At 46.0% G+C, this 18,011-nt stretch overlaps 1 protein-coding gene across 1 annotated transcript in view; it reads right to left on the bottom strand.

Moving 5' to 3' along the window:
• Positions 1-110: 110 nt before the first annotated feature.
• The window catches only part of msk (importin-7 msk), a 90,088-nt gene continuing 72,187 nt past the window's right edge, over positions 111-18,011 (bottom strand). Inside the window, exons 17-20 of the mRNA XM_065440541.1 lie at positions 17,302-17,364; positions 11,922-12,176; positions 7,002-7,118; positions 111-1,550 (exon numbers count right to left, since the gene is read on the bottom strand). Of these exons, the coding sequence (XP_065296613.1) occupies positions 1,459-1,550; positions 7,002-7,118; positions 11,922-12,176; positions 17,302-17,364 (527 nt within the window). The 3' untranslated portion in view covers positions 111-1,458. The remainder of the gene's footprint in view (positions 1,551-7,001; positions 7,119-11,921; positions 12,177-17,301; positions 17,365-18,011) is intronic.

Raw genomic sequence — 18,011 nt, 5'->3', positions numbered from 1 at the left:
AACTGCTGGCAGCACACATTGCACACAGCCTTCTTGCGGGCCATGAATGGAATAAGCAATGCAACATCAGTCAAACACGAAAAACGTGCTAGTCAGCACTCTCCATGTCGTCCACTTGTGTCAATAGATTTTATTTTTTGTCACTACTCTCACAGTTCCAAATGCAAAACTCAAACACAACGAGACTGCCATGCAAGCCTCTTTTGCACACCTTTAAGGCAACAATTGTCATTTTAAACTCTTTCGCTTCTCTTCACCACTCCCTTTTTCTACACCAGTCTTACGACCACACTAGGTGCCACGCAGTTACGAGCACTACGAGTGACGAAAAAAAAAAAAAATAGTAGCCTCTCGTTCTCCTCAACACAGCACTCACCTCAATTTGTACACTAGTGGCTGATGTCATGCAAGCCACACAACCCACTTTCTTCCCCACCGAGTCACGATTGCGCATACCGGCCGCTAATGCCTTGTTCCGCAGCCACAAAGGTCGAAGCCCAAGCACGCAACGCCGCAACTGAGATGCTCGAAGATAAAGAGTTACAATGAAACAAAGCAAAGCACGGGGGAGGGGGGGAAATCAAGCCGCTGTACAACAAAGCCCCCTTTGCTATCAAAATATATGCATGCTTTACACATTTTAATATGACAAACAACCCACCACATTATCTCCTTTTTTTTCTCGACAAAAGCACACGTCTACAAAGGTGGAAGAGAGCTGCACAAACAACCGTGCTTCTCATGTTTTTCTGCAGGGAGATAAACGCCGCTGCCACAGTTTTCTTTTTTTCTTTTATCTCAAGGTGTCCGGCACACAATAGCACACACTTGTCACCACATCACATGCACACGTGCCAACTGTCATCGTTGGGGTGTCGAGGGAGGCGGGCAGTAGCACGAGAGAAGCCACTAGTCGAGCATCGTCTCTCGGTTATTCCGTGTGCCAAAAGCAGCAGCACACTTTCGCCAATTTGAAAGCCTGATGGCCTCGAGACTTTGTGAGAGGTGCGGCCACGCGGAGCCGCTTCGGTGTTTTCAGTGGCAGTCGTTTCTTCGAATTCTCCCAAGTGCCGATGCTCGCCGGAAGCAGCGTGGGAGAAGTTCGGTCGAGGCAGATGGGGCGAAGACCACTGCTGGTGTTGATGGCAGCAAAGCAGCAGTTGTAGATTAGGAACATACTCCCAGCAGATGGGTCGGCGCTGCGTCAAAAGTCTAGTGCCACGGGCACAATACTTCCCCATGCATCGGTGCATTGGCAGAGAGGTCCTCTTGGCAAAGAAGTGTCCCACACAGCAGAGATACGAGGTCTTCTCTCGCACGACAAGGCAGCAATAGTGCACGGAAAAGAAGGAAGAAAACACCCAAGGCTAAAATAGAACAGCAAATAAGGAAAGAAAAGAGGCAAGCTGGAAGGGGACAAATAGAGGGAAGAAGCACGCCTTGGTTGAGCTGTGGCGGCTAGCAGAGGGGAGCACCGCCGAAGTTGAATGATGTGGGCACCGTCTGGTTCTGGAACACATAGCCACCGCTCTTCTCAATCCGTCTTGACTCTGCGTGCAACAGTGCATACAAGAATAAGAGTCAGCTGGGCTGCCAGTTTACACCGGCAAGTTTTATTTACTTGACCAAAGTGTGCCTTCAAGTAAAAACTTTTTCTCTTTCCAGCACTGAAAGGATGGAACCCATGTTCAGTTTATTCCACTGGTAGGTTTATGAATACTGAATTAAAGCTTTCTTTGTATGCCATGCAAACAATGATGCAAGAGCAACGATCATAACTTTCAGTTTTGGTTTCAGTATACAGTATTATACAGCGAAACCTCGCTAAACTGTAGCAGGCCGGAGCTTGGAAAAGGTATGTACTAAGTGGTAGTACTGCTTAACCGAAATAGCGCAGGATAGCCCGCTTACTTGTCAAAAACAGAACTTGGAGAGAGAGTGCAATGAAAGGGCAAGAAAACTTTGCGCAACAAAAGTTTTGTTTTCATCTGGTGCCGTGGCAGCCTAGCAATGATGGCAGCAGCCTCAAACTCATTTAGCTGCAAGCCAGCTTTTCCACCAGTTCACTCTTCTGAGCAAATACCCGCATGAGGCTGACGCAATGCGCAGCTTCTGCCACTGTCGGGCCTGAATCGCCCGTGCTGTCGCCTTCCTTGTCGTCCTCATCACCGTCGTTAGGCAACACTTCAGCAAGCAACGATGGCGAAAAGTGTAACCCCGGAGCCAACATCTTTCTGCGGTCACAGCAGCACTGCCGACCAACTTCTTCGTATTCAAGATGCCACACACAGTGGTCAACGGTAGATCTCTCTCATATGCCAGCGCAGACTTCTTCGTGCCACATTCGATAGCATAAATGATGTCCAATTTTTCTTTGATGGTCAGCACCCAGTTTTTATCCAACCTTTGGCATGAAGATAGTCCCAATTTGCAAGACACCACAACACAGGCCACAAAACTCTCTGGTATGGCGCCAAAATGATTTTGATGTGGCCTCACCCTTCCAAATGCCCCGCGTGTTTGCACTTGGGCATTGTTCTGATTTCCGAAGCTCGTTATTCTGCCGGGCCATCCTGATTGCAACCAGGATGCACCACTGTGTTTGCACGATGAAAAGCGAAAACATTACATGTTAACCAATACGTACCGTATTTACACGATTGTAAGTCGACCACTTTTTTTAAATTTGAAAATATGAAGTTGGGGGGTCGACTTACAATCGAAACCAAATCATGGCGCTGCCAAAAAAAGCGAGACCAACGGGAGCTACAATGTAGTTACAATTTTATGTTTGCTCTATGGCCCTACCCGTAGTGTTTCGCTATCCCGCGTGTTTGTTTGCTTTCCGGAAGAGTTTTTCAACATTTTCGAGAGTTTTACAGCGCACGCAACACTCATTGGGGGGGGGGGGTCGATAGTTGATGGAAGCGCCGCTGTTCCATTCGTGGCGGCACCCTCAGAACGGCGGCGCTTGCAAGGAGTATCGGTAGTTCATGGAAGAGTAGATACCACTCACGGGTTTTTCTTTGCCTGTTGCGCTTGGCTTTCTCTATAGTTTGACGAAAGGCATTGGTTTGACACGTTCCACTTGAATGCCGGCTACGTGCTACTTCTATGCTTCCTCAGTCGTCATGAATGCTCCAGTCCAGGCCCACTAATCATTCGGCACTCGTTCACAGCAGTGTTTAAGAGGGCTGCCATCCTTTACGCCGAAAAAAACAAACTGCTGCGCAGCGGGCCGCAAGTTTGATGTTTCTGAACGGGTGGTGCGAGAGTGGCGACTGCAGCGAAGCAAACTTTTCACCTGTGACAGCACGTGAGGAATTTCCCACGTGCCGAAGTTTGGAAGCCTTCCAAAGCTGTAGGCTAAGCTTGCGGCGTACGTCGCTGAAATTCGTTTTTAAGGACCTGCTCCGCCGTAAGTATAACGAGTGGCTGGCGGCAGAAAACCATGAAATTACGCCAACCGGACCTGTCAAAAGAGCCTCCCTGATGGCTGCGTGTGGTTGGGTGCATACGGCGTGGGCTGCTGTTCCACAAGATGTCGTGGTGCGGTCGTTTGCCAAATGTGAAATTTCGCTGGACGATGACGCGCTGTGCAACGGCAGCAACGATGACGATGGCAGCACTAGTGAAGACGAGTAGTCCAGTGACTATGTCAGCTACTAATAAATTTTCTTTATCGAATGCGCCCTCGGGTATGCTCTCTCTCTTTTTTTTCCTGGCAAGCGATATGGGGGGGTCGACTTACATTCGAGTCGACTTACAATCGTGTAAATACAGTACGCAATAAGCTGGTAGAGTTTATGCGGATATAAAACGCATTATGTTCAATGGTCGCTAAGTCGGGGATATGACTGTGCTACTTTTAAAACGAAACTACCGTTTAAACGGGTACAGTTTAACGAGGTTTTACTACCGTAGATGCGGAGCAATGTTGCACATGAATATACAACAACATATCCCATAGGAGGAAGCCAACATGTGGGACCTCTTGTAATTATTAGCAAAGCCAGAATCTGGAATCTTTACCAAGAAAAGGGTACTGGTCATTCTTGCTGGCACTTGCAGGAGTGAGGAAGCAACCATTTAGATGGGCCCACAAGGCATGTCAGATAACCTAAATAGGCTGAATGTTGCTATCTCTACCAAGTGCAAATGGCCACCAACCACTACAAGGAGCAATGAGCAGTGCAAATGTTTGTGAGTGTCACAACAAGGGAACCCACATACATGGCAGCCATTTGTTCACATCAGCAGAACATGCCCCAAGCAAGGTGCCCAGATTTGATCACATCATAGCTATCCACATTTTTTCAATGACAGCCCAGTGACGACAAAACGAGGGAGTCACCGAGTGGGTGCCCCTTTACCAGCGGTTGGTCACAGTTTATGAGGCAGGGTTAGGGCTATGTCAACTATCTCTCATCAGACATAACACGAAAGCCAAGGAGTGAGCAGAGAGCAACAGCAGCAACCAGTTAAAGTTGACAATGCTCTAGCATCAGCAGGCACTAAAGATAGGGGGACATTTAAGCTGTGCCTTTAAAGGTATGACGCGATAGCTTAATTGTTCCCTTCAGTAGTTTTATTCTTACACAGTCACTGTTGTCTGTTCACATTCATTCGTTTGTAACGAATGAATGAATGAATAATCAAGCGCTGGCAACGTGTCCCTAGAGCGTCTGCCAAAGGCATCTACTAAGGCGTCCGTGATTCGTGTGGCCAATGCCGTAGTAGACGCCGTGGTTGTCTCCACTCTGTATGGAGTGACTGAATCACGTGACTATAATGTGGGTTTCTCAACACGCCGTGGACGCTGCTGCCTTTTCCGCTGAATGGGAGCCTTAACGCAATCGCATTAAAATGACTGGAAATGTAGTGGACCACAGGCTCCCGTGCATTGCGGAGCGACTGTGCAGGTACTAAAAAATACAGGAAGCTATGATCACACATAACAATGGCAGTGCAATGGAAACTAAAGAGGAGTGCTGTTGTAACCCTTTCAGGTGCTGGGTATACAGAAAGTGCATCAACAGCAAGTGCACTGACGAAAGTAATGAAAGTTCAAATGTGTCGTAAACATCTTGAAACATTTATGATTGGAATTGTGCTGCAAGTTTCTATAACATATGCAAAATCACTAGAACTTGACCAGTCGCCAGATCACTAGAACTTGACCAGTCGGCGCACATGCACCTGAGCCCTAATGGTGACCTCTTTAGTGGTAGCATATTTTGGCAGAGCTTATGGGACAGTGAATGTGTTGAACACACATCACCTCGTATTGAAAAACGCTTATCTCGGCCTGCCCTAGGAAGATTTCCAAGTGAGAACCATAACTCACAATGTCCGATTACATATTTACAGTATTTCAACATGTATCTTTTTGCTTTTCATTAAAATTGGGGTAGAAATTGCCTGCACGGTGCCAATTAGACAATACCAAAAACACCTTTGCGGCGTTTGAATGCTTTACCGCATAACATGGCTGTACTGCTGTGAAGCTGACTTTAAAAACTGTACGGCAAAGCTGACTTTAGGAAACTGTCTGCCATTGTGCGATAGTAGTGCCTTGCATATTTTCTTGCTAAAATATTGGCTGCGCTAAGACTCCCATGTTTACAAGCTTTAATGTAATTTCTATGATAGCTTCCTGCTTGGGTCACACAGAAAGTGAGTGTGCATTTGAATCGGGGGCATGTTAGAATTGGGAAAAATACTGCCAGAAGAATCAGTGGTATATTTTTGATGTTTTTCTGCACCTTGTTTAATTCGACCCAGTGCATCATTCGATCAATTTTGTCAGCTCCATCGGGCTCAAATGTTCACTTCTTTTATTGTTGTTCGATGTGTTGCAACAGGCATAATGTTCAAGTGTCTGTGTAGGTGCTTTTAAAGCCTGCTAGATATGAAATGGTTGTTCTTATATCTAATGTCCCCGTAGCGTGAGTTTTCACGTGGAGTCCACATTCTGTAGACTTGACCAAACTTGCTAAAATGTTGAAATTTATTAATCTCTACTCTGCAGCTGTATACTTTTTATGATACTGAAGATGCAAGAAATGTGGTGAAAGTAAGTTCTCAATCAACAGAATTTAATTGGCACCCGAAAAAGGTTAAGCTGTGCCATCAATTTATGCTTATAATCCGCCAACAAAGTCTCTTCTGGAGGGACAAAGATTACTCCCTGCAGTGCGGCCACCAACGTGAACAAGCTGCACACCTTTTTCACACCACTCAGAAAAGCAGACTTGCAAACTGTTCAGTGCTGCAGCAATGGCGGCTATTTTCTCATTTGTATAAAGCACACTTTTCACAAGCGTTGCCGACAGTGTGAAGGTATATACGTCTATGTGTAACTGGCATGACACAACGGAAGCACCTCTCATCCTCCTGCTAACAATTCCCTTGGTGTCTGTCACATCAAACACTTCTTGCTGAACCAAAACAAAGGCAGTGCTTGCAGCACTGTCCCACACAGTCGTGCACAGCACAAAGCCCAAGGAGGAAAAGCGCAGGGAAGAAAATGCTTTTTCTGTGACACTATAATTTTGAGCTTACGACCCGCACCAAAAATTTTTTTAATTTTACCAGTAAAGTTGGGGTGCTGGTTACATATGAATTTGGTCTTGGGCGTAGCTTTACAGTGGCACACGTTGCATTGTAGAATTGGTAGTGTGGGTTATACACGAAAAAATACAGCCACTATAGCACTGTAAACCTGCTTTTGCACTGCACAGCGCTCCAGTAACTATTCGAACTAAGCGGTGCACGGCCTAACTCTGAATTAGTCTTTGATGCTAAGAATAAGGCAAATGTTGGGTGGTACCATATAATGAGCGTGAATTCTCCAATTTTCTGAATTAACGAGGGCTTAATAATTAAGCTTTCACTGCATCTAGTATTTGACCAACTCCAGCTGTATGTGGCCCCAATCTAGCCGGTGAAATCAATTTGGCCACCAGCAACGCCCAGATGCAACACAGCTGCTAGCATACCTGCGGCTGCCTTCCTCTGGTCGGCAAGCAGGTACACCTCTTGTAGGGACTTCTGCTGGTCGGCAGACAAGCCTGTGGTCAGGACACCAAACCACATCGGGTCTGCACTCTGGATGCCTGCGAAAGAGGAACCAAAAGTCAGTTAAGTCACGCGCTAACATTAAAGAAGTCTATACAGTCAACTAAACACCACTATAATGATGTTGCCTTCGGCACGAAATTGTTTTTGTTATATCCAATAGTCTGTATAAGCGTGCTCAACAATATCAGTTCAATAAAAAAAAAAAATCGTAATCGAGTTCATGTAAACAAAATGCAAGCCTGATGCTTTCTAGAGGTCAATTTCGATGGCCCAGCGGTGGCTCGCCGTGCCAATACATATATAAGCCCTTTGCACAGTAGTTAAGAGAGAGCCGTGAAATTGGTTTGATGACGTGAGATTGCCAAGTTGCTTGCCAACTGCAGGCCAGAGAAGCAGCTGCCCAAGATGTGCATCCAGTGAGTGCTCTTCCAAGTTGTTCTAGCCAAGCACTTAAGATTTTTGCTACCAGAATACTTATTTTAAGCTACCAAGAATGAGAACATACGTTCGCTTTGCTGTAACCAATAATTTCTAGGATCTCTCATTTCTGGTTTTGTTGTAGCAGTACACTATAAGTAAATTAATACATGAGCAATGATAATTTCTATTTACTTTGTTGAGGTTTTACTGCTGCTCCATCAGTAATAAGATGGCGGAATTAAATGAAGTGCTACTTTTTATTATGTGGTGCCTACTCCTACAACACAGGCTGTTACATCCCAACAAATGTCTCTACGGGAAGTACTTTTTAGGTGGTCACCACAGTTAGTGCCAAGTGCAGACCAGTGCAATATAAAACACAATATGTGTGTGTGTGTGTGTGTGTGTGTGTGTGTGTGTGTGTACACACAATCAGCACTAACAGAGTGACCAACTTTTCTCTTGCAGAAAGTGCCATGCTATGGAATGACTGCATGTGCTCCCAAAGGAGCACTGCCAGGTTGATGACCATTAACAGTGTAATAGGGCACAAATCGACACAGTAATGACAGAAACAGCTCTGACGGGCTGCCAGTGAAGTTATCAGACATCTCAACACTCGCACTGGGACTGGGTATGGTGCATGTGCAATTAAGGGACACATACAATGGTCCACGAGAACGGTTCCTTTTCACTCTTAACCCTTTGAGCGTCAATGATGTAAATATACGATGCCGCGAACGAGTCCAAAATCGCCGATGCTGTATATTTACAGCGCCGTCTGTGCATTTAAAAAGCGTGCCAATTTCCAAACTTTTTCTTTCCTGGCATGTGCTGCCACAATGCGGGTACACTGAATTTTTTCTCGCGCCTCCCTCTCTCGGTTTTCGTTGCATGGTTTGTTTTATTGCTAGTTTGCTTGCGCCGGCGCATCTATACACTACCGCTCATGCATTGGCGCACGCGCAGGCGGGCAGCGGTTAGTTTGGGTTTTGTTCCATGGGTGGTTTCGGCTTTTGTACTAGCAAAACTATGACTATCTCATTACTAATCGCTTGAAGGGCGACTGCCTGTTACTCGCTCGTTTATTGCTCATGGGGTGCACGCACACGAAGGATGCCGCCGTGCATGCGTTTCCTTTTCTTTTTTTTTTTTGGAGACTCGCGAAAACTAATTGCCTCTGGTTGGTGATAAGATGAAAATTAGCGGGAGTTTTGTCACACGTCTTGCTTGTTTTACGCGCACACAACCACACAGCTTTTTTGAGTGCGCTCAGCTACGCAGTTCGATTATGCCATGGACGTAAATATTACTGTAAGAGCAGGAACATTCGATACTTGCAAAATAACCTCATGCGCGCTTTCTCTGAGCCTTCAACTATGTGTATAACAATGCATCAAATTTTTAATTTGTATAAGTTTATTTCCTTTTTTATTGTTGTTATTTATGAATAAACAGTACATATACACCAATGTAAAATATTTTTTCTCACTTTACGGTAACCCTAGAAAAATTGCGGTAAATTTTTTTTTCGAAATAGGTCCCTCTGAAGAATTTAAATCTGCAATAAAAAAGATCAACCCTGAAAGAGTTAACATGCTTCACCGCATAACACAGCTCCATTGCGGTGAAGCCGACTTAAGAGAACCAAAGTGGCAATTGTGCGGCGCAAATGAGACCCTTGCAGGCCCCAAAGTAAATGTAGCCCTGCGCTCGGCAGATTTGGTCCCAGCATGGAGGAAGAAAAAAAGACTGAGGAGAGGCCCTGACGTCACTCGTTGTGAAACTGGCTTTACTCCTACATCTTGTCAGGGGCAAATTCTCCTCTCCGGTTTACATTTCTTGCCTCCGGTGAGTTAACCTTAGAGGGACACTGAAGAGGAACACTGAGTGAGTCTAAATTGCTAACGTAGTCTGGAGAATGCCATCTTCATTGATTTCATGTTAGCAGGTTGATTATTAAGAGTAAATGACGGTCAAAGTTTCATTTCTTAATTTCCAAGCATTTCAGCCACTTTGAGTCGGTAAAGTTCTTGAAACTTCCCAAGTTGAGCCTTCGGCTCTTTTAGAACAGAACATACAGTAAACACCACTTATAACGTTCCCAGATATAATGATTTAAAGGTCATAAGAACCACATTTCACTGCATATACAATTTTCAAACCAGTCAATTAAAACTGAACCCAGATATAACGAACATTTTCAACAGTGCTGTACCGTTCCAACGAACACTTCAAAACTGGTCACGGTAAAAGGAGGACACATGCAAAGTTTCGAAGCATGGAAGTATGAGCAAACTGGGCGCGTCGCAGCCCCCCCCAATCCACTCCATTTAAACAGCAAAGTAGACATAACTGCTGAGATAAGTGAGCATTGCATGCTGATTTCAGAAGCTGTGACAAGGTCACTTGCTCTCAACCAGGGAGAGGCAGTTCGGTGGCCATGGCCTCCGATATAGCACTGGCGCACGTGCCGGTGCTATCTTGGAGACCACAACGGCGGCACTATAGTTTTTACGCAGTTCTCCATACCGCACTGAATTCACTACTGCTATTTGGACGATTAGGACCAGTGACCCAATCAAGCATTACTTGTTTATTGTTCATGTTGATATTAGAGAGTTTTAGCATGTCCAGTATTAACATAAACACAAGCGGACTGGCTGTTTTACCAGATGAGCGGAGGTGCAAGCGTGAATGGCCTTCACAGTGCAACCATCTGGTGGCACAGAGCTCAATCAGACAAACACAGAGCTAATACTGCAGTAACCAAATGTATTTTACTTTGCTGCTGGTGTAAATTTTCAGCAGCCACACAATTACACAGCTGCCAAAAATTTAGACCAGCAGCGAAGTGGCTCAAGTCGGTATGATTGTGGTATGACGCACCGCTGTTATGCAAAGCTGCAGAGCAGGCAGTTACTATGCTGTTACTAGAGAACTGGGAGATTGTGGTCCGCTGACACTTCAATTACATTGTTGCTGATAAATGTTTGCGATAGCATTCTACATTTCGAACGTCATACTTTTTCGGCTGAATTGGATTGGATTGAATAACTTTAATGAGAGGTCCTGCGAGCTACGGGACGCAAGGTCCCATAGAGCGGGCTACTCCCACGTTGGGACCGGGAGTTGTAACTCCCTGGCCGCATCGTGGGCTCGCTGGACGGCCCGTAGCTGCTCCGCCAGGTCCGTGCTGCGTAATGCTTCTTGTAGCCTGGCGGAGTCTTGATCCTTGTTTGCGTGGGTCCGACCACACGGCCACAGCAAGTGATGTACGTCTAGCGTGCTAAGGCAATTTTCGCAATATGATGTTTTGTATAGGTCAGTCATGTAGTGATGTAGTCTGTTCTGCGTGGGGTACGTGTTTGTTTGAAGCATTCTGAACGTGAGGGCTTGAGGCCTGGTGAGCTTATTGTGAGGTGTGCTGTATATTCTGCGGTCTAAATAAAAGTGCTTTGTTATCTCGTTATATGTGGAGGGAGGGTCCCGATTCTCGCTGGGATGGTCACGACCAGAATAGGTGCTGAGAATAGAATAGAATAGAAGTGCTGAGAAGTGGAATTCTCCATGTCACTTCAGCCGAAAAGTGACATGGAGAATTCCACTTCTCAGCACTTGGAATGGGAGCGACTGATATTGCAGCCACTATGGCAAGACCTTTCCGAAATTCCGGGATGCAGCAGTAGTCTCTGCTGTCAGCCAATTAGAAAGCTGTGCTATCGTATGCAGAACCCACTTGTGTGCTGCTGATAGTAAAAGGTATAGCAAGCTCTCTCTCAAAAGAGAGAGCGAGAGAAATAATGGTGAGTGCTGTAATCGTAGTTTCGCATTAGCAGGTGATTGGAACCGGCCGCACGCCCTTTTGAAGGAGCTATGACGTATCATTTTGTTCTTTAGAAGACGTTTTTAACGCAAATATATAGGTAGATGTGGGAGCAAAACGTAGGAGACTAATAATATGATTTTTGGGCCGAAGTGGTGTAAAATCATAACTGTCAACACCAGCTTCAATTTCTCTCATTTTTGTGGGTTCCGAAGGGCGAATCCTGATATAACATCCTAATGATACAATGACCGTTTTCCATGGAACTATTGAGTTCATTATAAATGGGCTTGACTGTAGTCCATTGTCACAGATAAAAATTCGACTAGGTTTAAGCCAACATCAAAATTAACGACGTCGCGGCAAGATGGTGCACGAATTTTAAGGTGGTGTTGCCACGAGTCATTTTTGTGTCTTTTCTGGCTTACCAAGCATTTGCTAACGGTAAGAGCCGCTGCATTGGTATTGGGGAAGGGTAATTTACTCGCACGGCCCGAATGATTTTTCTCTTTAGCGTCCTCCTTTCAAGCACGAAGTGCAGCTTCATTACAGGAAGGGTGGACAGCATGCAAAGAAAAGTTGTCCCAATTACCCTGCATGACCTCCTTGAAGACCTGGTACTCGTCAATAGGGCAGTCATCCTCGTCAAGGGGTGTCGTGAATGATTCGAGCGCCGTTTCTTCTTCCTCATCCTCTTCGTCCTCGTCGTCTTCGTCATCCTCAGGGTCATCCTCAATGGTGGCCGAGGTGACAGGGAATGGAGATCCCTTCTTGGCACGGCGAGCCAGCCTCGACAGGTACTCCTGACCCTCGTCGTCAAGCTCATCCTCGTCCGAGTCTAGCACCTCTGCACACAGAACAGCGATGTGAATCTCCAAACACGTTATTTAGGGAACGTTCAAGTGCACAAGAAATCTCCTGCTACCATCTCAGCAGCAAAGCTCCTACTCTGCCGATTGCCCATTACTGCCCTCTGACTGGACTGTGTTGACCGAGAACTGGGGCACAGCCATTCACCGTCAAAGGAAACAATACGACAAGCTCACGGTAGTGCCAAATGACAAGCTATAAAACATATATGTAACGTACTGCCCATCAACAAAAGCACTTATGAAAATACCTTTCAGTGCTCTTAAAAAGCGCAGTGCAACTAACACCCAAACAAAACATTTAGGGTACGTTGTCATGTGAAGTTTATCCTAAATTTAGGACTAACCTTCCTGGTTAGGAAGAAAAAAAAACTCGCAGTAGCAAATTTGAGCTGATAGTGAAGCTTCGGCAGCTTTATACAAAGCCAGTTTGACCTATGTGCCACCACACATACCATAAATATTTCAAGATGACTCCAGTCAACCTAAACATGCCGAAACGAGAATTAAACATTCCTTTATTATTATGAATACTATGCAAGACATGGCCCTGGGCTGAATGAAAATGAAACATTTTAGCATATTATCACGTACAATCCTCTCCTGTGGTATGTGCCACTAGCACGAGTTGGCTAAAAGAAATATGCACAGGCCCACATTTCATTAATGGATAGCACTGCGCTAAACTGTTCCAAGCTGAGAGCAATGTGAACCAGATGCATGCTGGGTCAGCTGCATATGCCCTTACGACTGCACGAATGTGCATTAAAGTTGAACCAGGCTTTCAGGTCACAGTGTGCCATCTTGCCCTTTGGCCTTTGTTTAGCCCTCACTTCTTTGCAGCTGTAAACTTGCTCATTACTGGGCATGCATGCTTGCATTTTTCCTGTGATACGAAGGTCAGGGTGTCTACCAAGTTGAGATTTCCAAATTCCCCGAGTTTTCTAGGTTTTCCCTGAGTGCCTCTACAAAATTCCCCGAGTGACAAGAGCTTTGTTTTATGTACAGACGGTCTGACACCATATCGCCCGATGCTGTCACAGTCTAGCAAGCATGTTGAAAATTTTAAAAAGAAACGGCTTAATCCAGTTTCAATAGTAAGCAGTAGCATTTATTTTATTCCAAAAGAAAACAGAAGGGAGGGGCTAGTAAAATGCACAGCAAATAAACTATCTTTGAAAAAAGTGGTAATACCTATAGCAAATTGAGTCGAACATTTTCAAATACAAATAAAAAGGAGAAGCATTCAGAAAAAAATATTTTCGAATATGAGCTATTTCTATCAACTGATAGCAAGCTCATTGGTGTGAGGCCCAAACTTTGTCACAAGTGAGATTCTCTCACAAAAGCTGGTAAGTCAACCTCAACTGTCCTTACATACTCTCAGCCCATGCATGCCTCAGTGTTGCGTTCCACTGCTTTAAAAAGTCTATTTTGGTTTGGACGAGGGACGCCTGCATCTTAGCGTCAGCCAACACTTTGTTTTTTTGAGCTCTAGCTCCTTCAAAGAAGCGGCGTCACGCTTCTTTTCCAGATCATTCCCTCAATGCGTAGGTCCTTCGTCTTCTTGCCCTCCTTCTGCCGCGCGTTTGCCCCACAGACCATTTGAAGCATCCTCTTGGTCAGCTGTACAGTCAATGATGCATGCTGTTGATGCATGCTGTCTACTTCCCTTAAGAGCCCAAGTCGCCACAGGCACATCCGAAACAATTGCAAAGGCCTGCCAGCACACTTATTTGGCATACCAGTGCTTGTACTGTGACAGCAGATGGCAGGTGCACACTTGTATAAACAAGGAATACATAACTGCATCCCGTAACAACTGCCCCTTCCCCCGCTTATGCTTCACCGCGTAACATTCCTGTGTTGAGGTGAAGCTGACTTTCGGGAACCGGCTTATGCAACGCGCCATGCTTTCCAAGCTTCAAAGCCAATCACGAGGACCACAAAGACAGAGTCGGTGCTAGTGGCAAATTCTTTCAATGAAAAACACGGCACCCAATGGCAAGAAGCTTAATAGCTAATGTTGAAGCAGCTAGGTCCAGCGTTGCCGTAGTGGTGGCTACGGATGCCAGCATATCTGCATGCTAGAGTGTGTGGGGATGCGCGACCCTCGCGCCTCCCCTGATGTTTTTCCCGCATAGCGCGTCTCCTGTAGTGCGGCTTCGCCGCACACGCGGCGGTCCGAGTGGTACAGGCGCAGTGCGAGAGATGGCGCTAGTGTTGCGCGCCGCGAGGTTACTTGGGCGCCGAAAGGAAGGCGCTCGCTCTCTTGGGTTCCAGACAGCGAGCGCGACGGTCGTGCCGCACGTGCAGCGCGGCTCTTTCCCGGCGGGTCGGCGCGCCGCGGGGACGTCTCCCGCGAGCGCGCGGCGACCCAGGTTTATGCGAGACCGTCTCGCGTGGCCGCCTTCGAACGTGCCACGATTCGCGTGACTATACACGCGAACGACCAGGCGTTGGGATCCAGCATGGAGCGAACATATTCGCTCGTGGTGAGTCGGACTTCTAGATTTGTCGCGCGCCCATCGGCATGTTTTGTGGATAGCAACTCGGCTAGCAGGCATTGATGTATGAAAGGTGCAATAAATGCCCTTGTGATTGTTTGCACTACTGTGTTGTCGTTCCTTTGTCCCAAGAGTACGGTGTGAGAATCCCACATCAGACCCCACAAGTGCCAGTTCAAGGTGGCGAGGCAATCTAAATGGCAGCGGTGGTGGCTTTGATTAATGCCGTTTCGGACCTGTAGTCACGGCAAAAAGTCCAGAAAATCAGACGGAAACAGTTCTTGCACCCGAAACTTCAGATATGTTTTCAGAGACGCTCCTATATGTTCGACTCTATACGTTCGTGGTGCTGCGAAGCCGTCCGAATTGTCGGGCATCCGGAAAGTCGGTTGTTGACTGTACACTGGGAACTCCTCCAACCAACAACATGGTGTCAAAGACAATTCACCGCAATTCCCCTCTGTTACTCGAGCCAGCATTACTATGACTTTCATTCCTTTTCAATAAAATTACAGCTGATTTTCCCGGATAGAAGCACAAATTCCCTGAGTTTTCCCTGAGTATTTCCAGACTAGTCAAAATCCCTGAGAATTCCTAGTTTTCCCTGTTGGTAGACACCCTGCAAAGTGCTGGCTTTCCCACACATCTCAGTCATCTGGTGGTTGCGCGCACCGCATCCTAAACTAATGTGGAAAAAAGATTTTAGAGTGCGGCTCTTAGGCACCCGTTTCTGCATTGGCCTCAGCATAACCGGTAGAACGAAAGTGCGGAGGATGAAAGACGGAAGAGAGCATGAGGAGGAAATAAAAGGAGGGTACAGTGAAAGTACGAGGAGGAAAGTGGAGTAGGAGAGTCTGGCGAAAGGGTAAGGAGTGCCGCAAGCGATGTGCTCCACAGCAGCGACCCACTACAAGATAGCGTCATAGTAGCATGCACCGTCATCTGGCCATTGATGATGTCATGGCACGCGATCAGGGCGTCCACCGGTACCGTATTTATTTGAATATAAGGTAAGGTTCTTTTCCCAGAATTTTTAGCCTCAAAGTAAACCCCAGCCACATTCACAAAGTTCTCCATATAGTGTGGCTTCGGGGCAGCGCGACTTCTGCCTTACATTTGCGGCAGCACAACTTCCATCTTATAGTGTGGCTTTACGGCAGCGCGCTGCAATGCAGCAAAACCACACTATCAGGTGATATTCACGCTGCCGTGAAGCCACAGCTAAAGGCAAAAATTCACATACAACCCCCACTCCGTGTTGGAGTTTACTTTCCCCATATTTCATGGTCGCCACTTTGCATTTTGGCGGTGTTAAGTTATTCAGTATTTTGGATAATCCCTGCCCAGTCTGACTAATCCATCAGCTACCCTATATTGTCTTATATTAGTGTCCATACTTAAGTTTTTTTTTTTCTTAGGTCCTTCAACTGGCACTCTTGCCTTATAATCGTGACTGCCTTATAAGCAAATATATACGGCATATGGAATCAAAGGGCTGGCATGTGCTTCAGACCCACTGCACATGCACAACTTCACCTCCGCTACTGCCACTAGAGAACACGCTCCACATGAGGCACACGTTCCCGTGTTCATGTTTTTTTTTCTGAACAATGAGCGACAACTGGTGGAATTCAATATACCTAAAGAGCCGCACCCAAATTTCACTTAAGGGAATATTGTAACCATTGTTGAATTTTTTAAAAGCATTGTTATATTTAGAGCAACTGTACCAAATACAGCCTACGCTCGTTACAATGAACGTAGGCTGTACAACAGACTTTTGGATATAATGAACCACATTTCAGCCTTAGTTTATTCTACCTATTTTATTAATGCAATGACGTTCGCTCTTAACAGACTGCGCTACAACGGACTATTGGCTACAGTGGACGAAATTAGCTGAAATATTTTGCAAAACTGGGCATATAAAAAGTGCTTTTGCCGTGTCGACATGGGCTGACAATGGACTTGCGAGGGTCAGCCAATGATTGCGCCTCAATATTGCGCACGCAAGGGAGTAAGGCGGGGTGGAAACACACAGTCTTCTCTTGCGTGCGAGGCACAGGGGAGGCAAGAGAGGGGGAGTTTCTACTCCGGCAGCGCCTGCTTACGACGCGCGGGCACCGCATCTTGAAAGCGATCTGCGATGTGGACCAAATGCGCCCAGTGCTGTTAGCGTCATATGTGCTGTGCTTTCAACTTTTAGTTCACACTGAACCGGGAGACTGCATGAAGGTCAATTTGCATGCTGCTGCTGCTGCGCTTATCTTGCTTAATTTGCTATCGCACTCGATGCTTTGCCTTTCAGAGAAAACTGACTTTTTTTGTTTTTTATTTCGAAATTCGTCATTCACTTTTTGCAATGAATTTGTTAGACATCGAGACGTAATTTTCGGAAGTGAGATGTTTCGGATATTATGAACTTCGGATAAAACGGACGTTTTTTTGTCGAATTAGCAGGGTCTGTTGTAATGAGGGTCGACTGTATAGGTAATACTGCAGGTGCTTTTTTGTGCTGGTAATTGCTATCACAAACCTCGCATTATACTATTCACTAAGGCATTGCTGCAATCGGGAAGTGCAATGTTGCAGTCACCATTTTCGCAGTCCTCATCATCTTCTTCCTCGTCCTCAGATTCTTCTTCCTCCTGGGCACGGTCTGCACATAAAAGATGGGGAGAGATGAGTTAAGAATCAAGAGCATCTTCGACTACCAAATCAAATTGGCGACAAAAGCTGACCAAGGAGCAGAACATCAAATAAATGCTGCGGCAATGTACTTCACACCAATGCCAGGACTACTGATACGTGACAGGACTACTGTAGCCCAGGCCATAGTTGGTGTGTAGGGTATTTGTGTTGCGCTTTTGTGCGCAGAATACGCTTACACAAAGCGAAGAACAGGGAAGCGTGACCCAGCCCAACAGCTGCTTCATACTAAATTCTGAAGTGCAAGTCAATTGCAGTAAGTTTTGTTGGGAGAAAAAGCATGTATTGTTGAATCAAGTATATGCAGAAAGTCATGATGTGACGTGATACAGTTTAACCTATCTTGACGATATTGTTACGGGTGAAGAGAAGTTTAAAATATATTTACAGGGTATTTAGAACATGTCCACTGGCAAGCAAGGCATACCAAGATGGAAGGCAGTTCGCACAACATCAGCGAGTGTCGTCGTATTCTGTAATGTTTTCAGCTTCATCTCTGGCCGACCTTGGTAACATGGCCCCTCGCGGCAAAGGCACCATCTCAATGCTTGCTAGATTGTCCGAGTGGTACAGTAAACTTTTGATAAGGGGCGATGA

Source organism: Dermacentor albipictus, chromosome 3 (assembly GCF_038994185.2).
Source record: "Dermacentor albipictus isolate Rhodes 1998 colony chromosome 3, USDA_Dalb.pri_finalv2, whole genome shotgun sequence".
Lineage (NCBI taxonomy): Eukaryota > Metazoa > Arthropoda > Arachnida > Ixodida > Ixodidae > Dermacentor > Dermacentor albipictus.
Note: the sequence above shows the minus strand (reverse complement) of the source record. Positions and strands in the feature narration are given on the sequence as shown.